The following is a 13,120-nucleotide window of genomic DNA, read 5'->3' as shown; positions in this document are numbered from 1 at the left end:
ATTGTCATTGCTTTGGAGTCAGGGACAGGGAGAAGAGAAGCAAGGCTTCATCTGTCAATGGGCTTCGGGATGTGGCTGTATGGCAGAAGCCACCCAATGGTTATTTCAATTTTATTTTAGTGGTTTTAGTTTTATCTTGACCGCAAGGTTGTATGTGTTCTCTATTATTTTTATTGTTCTATTTTTATGCTGTTTCTAATTATTGTTGGCCATTCAAAGTCATGAGTTTAAGGTGGGCAATCATATAAATTGAACAAGTAAGTAATTTAGTAAGTAATCTAGTACAGTATACCAGCAAGTAAGCAAACAAGCAAGCAAACAAGCAAACAAATAAATAGGATACAGAAAAGGGTTTATAGCTGGAAATTATTATTTATCAACGGAGTAATAATGCTGCCTAACTGTCAAGTTGAATCCTATCAAAGCCGCTATGTAGATAGTGCTTTTCCAAATATCAGTGGATATATTGAAGATTAATTTATTACTTAATATTATTTTGTAGGAATTGTTAAAATCTTTAGCTAACTGGACCTAAAGAACATGAAACTTAAGAGCTTATTTCCTTTGTTATTTTTATTGTTTTCTTGCTTCGTTTTCTTCAGTTTTGTGGAAGAAGCTAGCCTCACTGTTAAATTAAATTTTAGATAAATTACATCTTTCAAATAACTCAAATCTGTGGGGTTTTTTCCCCAACAGAAACAGTTATTTATATAATATTAGTTTAACAGCGTGAAGGTATTTAGTTCAATTCTTCTATAAGGTTTTTTGAGATTTCCATTATACATTTCACTCTTACTGCTATTTTTCTACAAATCTTTACTGGAGGCAAAATTTAATAAATAAAACTCAAATTAACATTAATACTGAATAATGTGTTTAGATAAAAATACATAAAAATATTCACATGTTAAGCAATGATAAACTGAAGTCACGTTAGAAGACCACAATGTGTCAAGAAGTTTGATGATTACAGCTACAGCAGGAAACCATAGCACTGCAGAATTTCTTATGGATTTCTCCGGTTACTTTTTATAAATGCTGTCTTAGATGACAGCTTAATGTGTACCACATGCAATATTTATTCTTCTTTAGTGTCAGACTGTCTAGCCGTCCAAAGGAATACAAAGAATGTCACTTATTAGGATAAAAGCACAAGGAAAGTAATCAAGGACATATGTAACATCAGCCAATCATGTCCTATTTTAACATTCTATTCCATTCATAACAGTTCAACAATTATTTGCTTACTAATAACTTGCCTTCAAAGCCTGTTTGTGTTCCCCATAATGGTGGTTTGCATTTATTTTGCTCTTTAGAATTGGACACTTGCTGTGCCATGCATTTTTGTCAAAACTTTGTATCATGTCAGAAAAAGCTTAGCATATCAAATCATTTTGATCTGCTGTAAACAATGAATAGAACAAGCTAGTTACTTTCTCTATTATCAGAGCAAAGAAATAGCTGAATATCAAAATCACTCCCAAATACTGTACATACAACATATTGCTTTTAAAAAGGAGAAAGAACTCAAGACATAGGGAAGGCAAAATGAAGGAAGATTTAGGCAATGAAAAATGGTCTTAATAAACATATATACCATGATTGCTGTTTGAATTATTTATATATTTGTATTTAATAACAGAATTTAGAAAATATACTTATTCACATTAAATCAACCACTCAATTTGTTAAACAGCTATATGTTATAAAAAATCCAAAATTGAGAAAGTCAAACAAACGATAGAGATATAAAGGGAACTAAAGACAAACATTTCTCATAGCATTTTTTATTAAGAAGTCAAAAGTATAATTGAAGCAATACCATTGTATTCTGTGTGTGTGTGTGTGTGTGTGTGTGTGTGTGTAAGCCATCCAGAATCATGTACTTTAAATAGGCTGCTATATACAGTAAATTGAAACAATACATACATACATACATATATACATACATACATACATGCATACATACAGGAGGGAAAATATTTTATCCCCTGCTGATTTTGTATGTTTGCCCACTGACAAAGAAATGATCAATCTATAATTTTAATGGTAGGTTTATTTTAACAGTGAGAGACAGAATAACCACAAAAAATCCAGAAAAATGCATTTCAAAAAAGTTATAGATTGATTTGCATTTTAATGAGTGAAATAAGTATTTGATCCCTTATCAATCAGCAAGATTTCTGGCTCCCAGGTGTCTTTTATACAGGTAATGAGCTGAGATTAAGATAACTCTCTTACAGGTCTCTTACACCTGTCCACAGAAGCAATCAGTCAATCAGATTATAAACTTTCCACCATGGCCAAGACCAAAGAGCTGTCCAAGGATGTCAGGGCCAAGATTGTAGACCTACACAAGGCTGGAATGGGCTACAAGACTATCGCCAAGCAGCTTGGTGAGAAGGTGACAACAGTTGGTTTGATTATTCGCAAATGGAAGAAACACAAAATAACTGTCAATCTCCCTCGGTCTAGAGCTCCATGCAAGATCTCACCTCGTGGAGTTTCAATGATCATGAGAACGGTGAGGAATCAGCCCAGAACTACACAGGAGGATCTTGTCAATTATCTCAAGGCAGCTGGGACCATAGTCACCAAGAAAACACCGTAAGGGGCTGAAATCCCACAGCGCCTACAAGGTCTCCCTTCTCAAGAAAGCACATGTACAGGCCCATCTGAAGTTTGCTAAAGAACATCTGAATAATTCAGAGGAGAATTGGTGAAAGTGTTATGGTCAGATGAGATCAAAACTGAGCTCTTTGGCATCAGCTCAACTCACTGTGTTTGGAAGAGGAGGAATGCTGCCTATGACCCCAAGAACACCATCCCTACCATCAAACATGGAGGTTTAAACATTATGTTTTGGGAGTGTTTTTCTGCTAAGGGGATAGGACAACTTTACCGCATCAAAGAGATGACAGATGGGGCCATGTACCATCAAATCTTGGGTGAGAACCTCCTTCCCTCAGCCAGGGCATTGAAAATGGCTCACGGATGAGTATTGCAGCATGGCAATGACCCAAAACACACAGCCAAGGGAACAAAGGAATGGCTCAAGAAGAAGCACATTAAGGTCCTGGAATGACCTAGCCCAGAGGTCTCCAAATTATGATCCATGGCCTGGTACCAGGTCCCAGACTGTTGGCCACTGGGCCCCGGGAATAGCTGGCGAGCCCCGCCCCACTCATAGTAACACCACCGAGTAGGCACTAGCAGCCCCATTTGCATATGTGCAGGGACGCTAGCACCGCTGCCAGCGTCACGTGGGCACTGGCAGCCTGTTGATGCATGCACATGTATCAGCCGATGCACCCTGGGTACATGTAGCCCACCTGCGCATGTGCACACCCAAACATCAGCCTCAAAACTTTAATGACTTGGAGAGGATTTGCAAAAAAGAGTGGGACAAAATCCCTCCTGAGATGTGTGCAAACCTGGTGGCCAACTACAAGAAACGTCTGACCTCTGTGATTGCCAACATGGTTTTGCCACCATGTACTAAGTCATGTTTTGAGAAGGGATCAAATACTTATTTCACTCATTAAAACGCAAATCAATTTATAACTTTTTTGAAATGCATTTTTCCGGATTTTTTCTGTTGTTGTTCTGTCTCTCACTGTTAAAATACACCTACCATTAAAATTATAGACTGGTCATTTCTTTGTCAATGGGTAAACGTACAAAATCAGCAGGGAATCAAATAATTTTTTCCCTCACTGTACATACATACATACCACCTTAACTAGTAAATAATTTCTAATCATACTAACTGGAAATGCTATATTGTTTCTGTACAGAATTCAAAGCTTATGCAATCATTTGGTATAGACTATATTTATGAAACCTCTACAAGTAGTCCTTGCAAATATAACCATTGCAGTGCCCCTCTAGTCAGGCAATCTCATTGTGGGCGCTTAGCAACTGGCTTGCATTTATGAAAGTTGCAGTGCCCGGGGTCACGTGATCACCATATGCAATTGTTCCAGTGTCAATGGGGGAAATTAGATTTGCTGAATGACTATATGTGATTTGCTTCATGACCATGGAAGAAAGATTGTAAAATCAGGCACGACTCACTTAATATTCATATCACTTTTGGCAATGGAAGTTCTGGTCCCCGTTAAGAGTTGTAAGTTGTAAAAGTCATAAGGCAGAGGTCACCTATGTAGCTGGCCTAATTTTACAACTTTTTTGTGGTTGTTAAACAAACACCACTGTCATAAAGCAACCACTGCAATCATTAAGCAAACACAAACAAATAGTTCACTATCGGCCAGCTTTGCCGAAAACCAAAAGTGAATGTTTTCCACAAAAACATCATAAAACTTAATCATGCGACTGCAGGACACTGCAAATGGCCATACATGTCAGGCAGTTGCCAATCGCCCAAAATGCAGTCAAGTGATGGGAGGGAGACAAATTTCAGAACCAGATCGTAAGAGCCCCCCCCACCGAAGGCCCACTGTAACTTCCAACGGGTCACTAAGTAACCAGTCATAAGTTGAGGACTACCTGTATACAGTGATGCAGAATTAGATACACATACATATATATCTTCCTTTGTTCCACAGGTCACTCTGATGCATAAGTAATCCCTGACTTACAACTATCCATGTAGTGACCATCTGAACTTACAACAGCACTGTAAAAAGTGATTTATGGCCAAGGTCACATGATCAAAATTCGGAGGTTTGGCACAGGCATGTATTTATGACTGTTGCAGTGTCCCAGAGTCATGAAATCACCTTTTGTGACCTTCTGACAAGCAAAGTCAATGGAGAAGCCAGATTCACTTAACAACTGTATAACTGACTGAAAAACTGCAGGAATTCACTTAACAGATGGGGCAAGAAAGGTCATAAAATGGGGCAAAACTCACTTAACAACTGTTTCGCCTAGCGACAGAAATGTTGGGCTCAATTGTCGTCATAAGTAGAGGACTATCTGTAGAAAGCTCAAAGAACTTTATTATTTTTACCAATTAGAACACTGTTCTTGATTAAAGTAGCCAGTTCCTTCCTGATTATTCGGGAAAGTATCAAAAGAAACCACACAAACAACCCATATTATATCCAGCCAAACAGATGTTACTTATATCCATTTAAGCCTGGCAATTTAAAGCAGATCCAAAGAAGAAAGTTTATACCTCTGTATTCAAGCTCCAGAATTTTACCAACCTCTGGGAGAAAGAAGTCACAGAGACCCACGAGACCTTTCTGAGTCTAGAGTATGTACTCCAAAGAGGTCTTAAATTAATGGCTATGGTATAACAATACAGAAGAAACCCTGAAGAGAAAGAACCATTAGATATGCTGGAGCCTTGACTGGGGTTCCTTAAAAACTTTCCAATCCTCAATAAAAGGTCAAACTACTGTTTTGGCTTAATATTATATTACACATTGTAAAGCTCAATTCTACTGCAAATATTTTTTTTTAAAAAAAAAACAGACTTGTCCCCAAAAATATCCTTTTTCACAATTAGAATTGTTTTCCCAGTTATGAACAAGGAGATAAAGAACATTTATGAATTTGCATTGGTACACCAAACACTGAATGCCAAATCACAGTGTAAACTCCACATGTATTTAGGAAAAATAAATGCACTTGGTAAAGATGAGCATCACTAAATCACGACCACTGACAGAATACAAATACTGAAGCCAGAAGTACTCCATACCTACAATGAAAGTCACTACTTTTATCATTTTATTATTTTACTGTCTCTGTAGTTCCTATGATAGAAAGACACAATCCATTTTCAATATAAAAATGCACCAAACACTGCTATTTTAAACTTAAATATGCTTTAACTAAAGAATATTGGTCATATATTGGAGTATTTGATTGCATTTTAATTACTGTTCTTAGATACTGAACAAGTTTGTACTTATGTGTTGGGTTGTTGTTTTTTTTTTACAGTAGTCATCCCAGGAAAAAATAATGAAATAATAAAAAGTAAGTAAGTATGAATATTGGTTGTAAAGCATTTTTTCTGAGGCAATTGTAACTTTGAATCATTGTTAAATAAACAGTGTTTAAGGACTAATATAATACAGATAGCTCTGGACTTATGAGCACAATTAGCATATTATGTATCTCAGAAGAATGGGTGGAACCAGAAATTTTGGTTGGGATCTATTTCCATTTTTAACAATTAAAATTAGTCAGATTTTATTTAAGTAGTCAGCATCCCATTATCCATTATTGATCCAAAGTTTTTAATGGAAAATCATTGTTATTATAATCCATATCTTCTTAAGACTCATCAATGAGTCTCCCCCCCCTAATATTCCTCTCATTGTAAATATAGTATTTATGACTTAGGATATTTCTACCCAATTTTCTCTTCCCCAAAATTAAAATTTCTCAAAGTAGCATAGAAAAATAGAGGAAAAAGTAAATACAATTTGCAATATTTTTTTTTATGTTTTAGATGTATATCCCTTCTTTCATACAGGAACCTTACAGCAGCAGAATTTCTCTTTTTTTTAAAAAAATCAATAAATAAAATTAAACCAAATTGCTTTCTATAAAGGAAACATCTTCTTTTACTAAAAGAAGAATTACTTAGGCTTTTGGTGCACAGTGTCCTGTACAGGCCCTCCCACCCAAAAGCCTTCTTGTATGCTGTTGCTAATTCTGCCTCTGAAGCCAAGAGGCCATATTGATCTTATATAGGTTATCCTTGCGTTATGACCACAACTGAAACTAGAATTTTGGTTGCCAAGCAAGGCATCTATTAAGTGAGACACACCCAATTTTACAACCATTCTGATCACATGATTGTGGCGATGCTATGACGGTTTTAAGTATGGGGAACAGTTGTAAGTCCTTTTTGGAGTGCCATTGTAACTTTGAACAGTTGCCAAACAAGTGGTTGTAAGTCAAGGACTACCTGTAGAACGGGCAGGTTCACAAGCAAAAAGACAGTTTTCAAGTTGCTGGGGCCTAAGCTGTTTGGGACATCACCTTGCATTACACTAAGAAACAAAATGGCAGCCAGTGCAGCTGATGCAGTAAAAACATTACGAGACCGTAGAATTTTCCCCACCTTTAATTCTAGCAATAGCATTCTTCACTAATTTAAGTTTCCAAATACCTTTCAGAAGAACCTCAGGTTCAGCACACACATGGTTATTGCACCAGTCAAAGCTGAACAAAAGCTTTCCTGATTGCAATTTATAACAGTTTGTTATGTTTGTTTGTTTCCATGGCTGCATATTTTCCTGTCTTAGGATAGGATATAAAACTACATTGTTGCAAGTTACCCACTGACCAGCAACAGAGTTTCTAATTCATGAATATGATTCATTCAACCAGCAATAAGAGCCCTTCATCATCTTCCCTCAAACCCCATTATAGTCCAGTTTTGTTGATCTCGCCTGAGTTCTTTCAGAAGCACCAGCAAAACTGGGTCCATGTCACAAGGGAAGGACATGTAAAGGGCAAAACAGGAGCTACCCAATGTATATCCTGATTACTAGAACTGGACTAGCCTGTTTTTGGCAGAATCATTTTACTCTGCAAACATATTTCTTATTTGAAAAGTGCATGACAATAAAATGGACTTCTCTAGGGAGAAGAATCTGGAAGGTATTAAGTTCCCCTGTCTTCTTTTATGGAAGGATGAGTGACTTTAAAGAATCCTAAACAGCATCATGCAATACAGCCAGATAACGCCCCTTTCTCAATGTCATCTGAAGCTGTATTCAAACTTTCAGCTGAATTCAGTTGTTCAGTCCAATATTCTGAAGACATAAGGTTGAAATTATTGTTCCCTCCAAACTATGGTCTCCTGTATAACACAACAACTTTCTACTGGCTTTACCAGTTCATGTGAAGTAACAATCACAATTTTATGGATCTACTGGCAGTGACTGTATTCTACGGCTGAAAAAAATAAAACCTGATTAGGGGCAAAACAATCACAGAAGACATATCAATAAAAGTTTCTACAATAATACCCTCTTCTCTGAGGATTAACTTGAAAATATTGAACAAAACTGAGGCTGGTCTCATCCATTAACTGAAAGTCTTTCCTTCAAAATCCTGTGTAGACAAAAATTTCTGTACATGGCAATAATCTCTTTAGACATTCACCAGAAATCATGAGGTTTTAAAATATACAGAAATGGCCTACATACATTGACTCTGCTCCATATCCTCTTGAAAGAATATTTTATCTCTGGAACTTGATCATGGATCCTGAGGAGAATTCTACTTGCTTGCAAATAAATATGACCAAGATCTGTGGCTGAAGGGATAAACCTTCTATTGCTGTATAGAGCTTAGCCATAACAGTTTAGGCTAATGTCTGAACAGAGAGAGAATATTTTAATGTATATTCAGCACACCCCATGTGGCACATCTGCTGCCTAATCCCATTGTTGAAGAAAGATTCAAATCTCCTCACAGAGTATTTCTGTACATGCAAAGGGGAAGTCTGGCATCTTCTCAATCATCTCAGCTAGCAAAACAACATCTAAGACCAGTTTTGCATATTTTGCATACAGAGATCATTGACTGAATCAACCCTTTTTTTTCCCAAACAGATCCCAAGTATCAGATCAAAAATCTTAAAAGTCAATGCTTTCTTACTGGAAAAACTATTATTTAAATATTATGATCATTATCAGTGGAAATATCTATTTGCCCAGTGCCTAATTACATTCTCTCTCTCTCTCTCTCTCTCTCTCTCTCTCTCATATGTGTGTAGCTGTTTTCAACTTATATGATTCATATATGTCATTATACAGTAATTAATTCATAAACTATAATTGTCTAATATTTAGTAATACTTTCCTTAAAACAGTTCCTTTATATTAAATTGGAATAAAGAATAAACCATTTGAAAATGCACCTTTATATTAGAAATCTCCATCTATTATAACAGTATCCTGTTTTATAAAATTACCATAAATATGACAGTTATATAATGATTCCAAATGAAGGCTAGTATCCTGCATAGTTTGCTGGGCAGTAGTTTTAACAGCAGATTAAAAATAACTGCAATACTAATTTTTAACCAAGTACTTAATGAAGAATTTCTTTTCTGTATTCTTTATGCAAGAATGCTTTTACTTGATTTAAAGAATAGCAATATTTTAAATGTTTCATCTGATTCTTCTTTACATTCTAATTAGCGCCATTCGATCATAAGTAAGCACAAGCAACACAGCTGCTTCGTCAGCTTCTCTTCAAAAATATAGTCTTAATCACATATCAACTGAATGACTATTTTAATTTTATTAATACTTGCAGTAGGCATTCCAGATTTTATATTTTTCAAAGGTCAGTATACCTCTTCAATTACCCTAAAGTACCCTAAATCATTCCCTGTTTTCTTCTCCCCTAGCACTGAACAACAATATCCTATCATTAAAATGTTACTGTGATGTTATCAGTAATTAAAATTTTCCTTTGTTTGAAAAGGATGATAAACTACAAATGCACATTCTAGTTTTTGAAGCTTTGCTTATGCCCAAGTATGTTTCAAGTATCCTCTTGATATTCCTGTAAATCCTTCTGAAAGATCTATGAAAATGTTTATTGCTCCATTCTCTATTCTTCTCTATACAGCACAAAGCCAAGGAATCTTTGTTTGTTAGCCAAGCAACTAATACTTGTCCAAGTGAGGTTAAGAACATGAAGCAAAAGTCGCCAATTAAAGTATTAAGACTAACAAAATATAGCATTTCTTTGTACAACCAGAAATATTAACAAATGACACCTCATAACATGCTTCAAAATAAAGCATGTATTTTAATGCAAAAATCTACTGCATATAAAGAGGGTTTCAACAGCAACTCCTCTGGCAGGATGAAGGTAAAATGGCCATCATTCTGTCTTCAGGTGATGGCATTCCATATCACACAATGTTTCACACTCATAAATACATGACAAATACTTCCTCAATCATTTTTTACAAGCAGGGATGCACAGGGAGTTGTCAATGGCTGGCTTGAGGGAAAATAGGAACAGCAGGCGGCAGAAGCTGTACTGAAAATGGTTATGTGGTAAATTCTCTTCTGTAACATCACTCAACTATCCTACCCTTTGATGTTTCAGCTACAATTACATGAATATCCACAAAATCTGGATTAAAAGAACACTACAACCATCACTGGTACATGAACACAATACTATCTCTAATATTAGTTCATAATGTAAATATAATATTTACACATTTTTAAAAACAGTTCATGTGGTATATTTTCTAGTCAGTTTTCACCACAGTCAGTTTTTTATCTACACAAAGACATGCAGTGTAAATGGTGTCAGAGAAATTACAGACTGGTGTCTCCTAAATATTAATGTCTAACTACTGATCTTTACTGTACAATAATATCTACAGGAGATTTCTTGAATACAGAAGTGCTCATCCATTCAGCCTTACCTGTTTTCAAATAAATGTTGATATACATTGTCATTGCAGCCCTCAAAATTTTCCTAAAAGTCCTAAATTTCTATTTGTGTGAAACTGAAAAATGACTCTTGGAGCGCAGCGTTTTGCAGCTCAGCAACAAAACCTTCAGAGTTTTCTGAAGATTGATTTAACTTTAAATAATCCATTAATAGAAAAACTTATTTGCATTCTGAATAATTCACTATGAAGTTCACCTTTTTTTAGAATATAGATGCATTATAACGATAGGAACAGAAGAGTTCTGAGCTGAAATAATTTCACAGAATGTATCTTATAACTTATTGGAGTTAACCATCTGACATTAATTATTGTTTTGGCTTCTAGCCTGTGAATGTTTATTTTTCAGTTTAAAGTCTTCTCGCTCTTTGATACCATATGGAAATGAGAATGTTTAATGGGAAATTGAAACCATGTGCATCTAAGTACTTAATGAAGTACAGGGAGAGTGTTTTAAAAGAATTCTGATACACTGTTCTGGAAACTTTTACAAAACAAATACAACAACAGCTTAGTTTTTCTTATAACTTAGCGCACAATTGCATTTGTTAAAATAATTAAAAACAGTGCTTTAATTGATGTTTTATTTTAATGCAATAAATCAAGCATCTATTGCCCACAAAGTCTCATCTCAAACTTTTTTAGGACAAATTAAAGTACACTGCTTTCAGATATGAGAATTCTAATATATCATGTTCTGGACTGGATCTTGATCCCAAACACTGCTTGACAAATAGCCACTGTCAGTATTATGAAAATCTGAATTGGACAATTACATGAAATATTTCAATACTAATAAGAATCAAGAAACAAAGCTGGATTTTGTAAAGTAACTAATAATTCTATAATCAATATGTATTAATAAAAAATGGCCAAAAATGATATGAAGAAAATTGATTTAGTAAATATCTAGTAAAGTTTTCATTTCTACTGTATTCTGTTAAGTATGGTATATTTTCAAAAATAGCATTAAGTTATACAGTATGGAATAGAGCACAATAATATCTATTTTAACTAATACTAAGGTCATTTTGGAAATTATAATTAAACTTCAAAAAACTCACCATTTGTTTTTCTTTCTAATGTAATCTTTTTCGGAGAGGTTAATCAAATACATCATTGGTTTAGAAGTTAAAAACAAATATTTGTTGAGCACATCAATCTAAAAGATAGCAAACAAAAATTATGTAAAACATGCAACTCTGTAGTGTCCCCCCCCATATGCATATATATGTAGGTGAAAAAAAATAGTATACTTATGGTTTATAGATGAAGATGATATTAATTTACTAGAATTAGAAGATTTAAATAAAAATATGGTGCACATGATATCTCTGTTTGGGTTTTAATGGGAAGATATGAGACTTGATAAAGTAATAGTTATAAACTTGCCTCTTTATCATTCCAATCATGATAGAAGCGGACTGGCTTTTTTTCATCTATTACCCAGCTTTTGATTTTGCACATTATGTCCTGGTGGAATTAAAAAGAAACAAAAGACATTTAAATAAGTTATATTCTGCTATTTGCAGGAATGTTATTTCTCACGAGAGAGGAATTTTTGTTAGCAAAATATAACAAATCTTCTGAAATTGTATATATATTTGAACGGCAGAGCACAGAATACTACTAAGCATAGAGTAGATATGTATGGGGAAAATACAAATTATACTCTTCCCTCCCTAGTGGAATAAAAATAAAAATCTAAGTAAATTTAAAACTGCCTTTCAAAACTCCATATTGGCAAAATAATTAAGCATCCAAAGCACACATAGGAAAGATGACAAAAAAACAACAACCCTGGTAGCAAAAGAAATTGATCTGATTATAAAGATCCACCCATCAAGGTATTTGTTCAAATGTCCAAAGGCCATCATCTTATACATTAATTTTTTGCCCACACCTTCTCATCTCCTCCAAAAAGCAAACCCTGCCAAAACTTTCATTACACAATGGCAACAGCCTTGCACTGGTGACCTCCAACCACCTGCATTCACTTTCTGAGCATCTCTCCCTGCAGGAAATCTAAAGGCCTTTTAGTTAGCAAGCTAGTGTGCATTCAGAAGGAGTAACTGCAGGAAGAGCCCAATGTGCTTTGTTTCTCTGGCCTTTCTTCACAGAAAGATTAATCATCTGTGAAATGGAAACGGCAAACAGCAAGTGACACAAACTGAACCCTTCAAGCCTCTCCTCATCGGTTTTGTGGGTCTGCATCTGAAAGCTGCGTGTGGCAAGGTTTGCCTTATAGGCAGGTGTTAATAAAAGCCTCTTAGGTGTGAAAGGTCAAACTAAGCTCTTCGAGAAGTAGCACGTTTGTTTTTTGGGTCAAACGTAATTTATGGCCAGGTTCCAAATGTTACAGTTCAGGAAAATTAACTTGAATATGATAGTCCATTAAAGAATTTAACACCAATTTCTCGCTGCCAAATTTTAAGGCACACATCAATAAATAGGTCACATACGTATAAATATATGCCCTGGGTATTTAGTATACTAGTATCCCCAATCATGCAATTGCTTCAGGTGGAAAAACAAGACGAAAGCTCTTCTAAATCTCAGTTCCTGATTTGTAACTCTCCAGGAACAGGACTTCCCACAGATTTTAACAAGAAAGGGGCAAGCTGAAAACTTTTAATGAAATATAACATGTTCTGCCTAAGAATAATCACTTTTACTCTCCTATAACTGATTTTCACT

General features: G+C 35.2%; 1 protein-coding gene across 3 annotated transcripts in view; it reads right to left on the bottom strand.

The window, feature by feature from the left end:
- The window catches only part of OLA1 (Obg like ATPase 1), a 98,864-nt gene that overhangs the window by 32,619 nt on the left and 53,125 nt on the right, over nucleotides 1–13,120 (bottom strand). For all 3 annotated transcript variants that reach the window (XM_039366821.1, XM_039366822.1, XM_039366820.1), the window contains exons 6-7: nucleotides 11,816–11,896; nucleotides 11,488–11,585 (exon numbers count right to left, since the gene is read on the bottom strand). In XM_039366821.1, the coding sequence (XP_039222755.1) occupies nucleotides 11,488–11,585; nucleotides 11,816–11,896 (179 nt within the window). The remainder of the gene's footprint in view (nucleotides 1–11,487; nucleotides 11,586–11,815; nucleotides 11,897–13,120) is intronic.

Source organism: Crotalus tigris, unplaced genomic scaffold, assembly GCF_016545835.1.
Source record: "Crotalus tigris isolate CLP2741 ecotype Arizona unplaced genomic scaffold, ASM1654583v1 scf7180000020397.568083, whole genome shotgun sequence".
NCBI lineage: Eukaryota > Metazoa > Chordata > Lepidosauria > Squamata > Viperidae > Crotalus > Crotalus tigris.
Note: the sequence above shows the minus strand (reverse complement) of the source record. Positions and strands in the feature narration are given on the sequence as shown.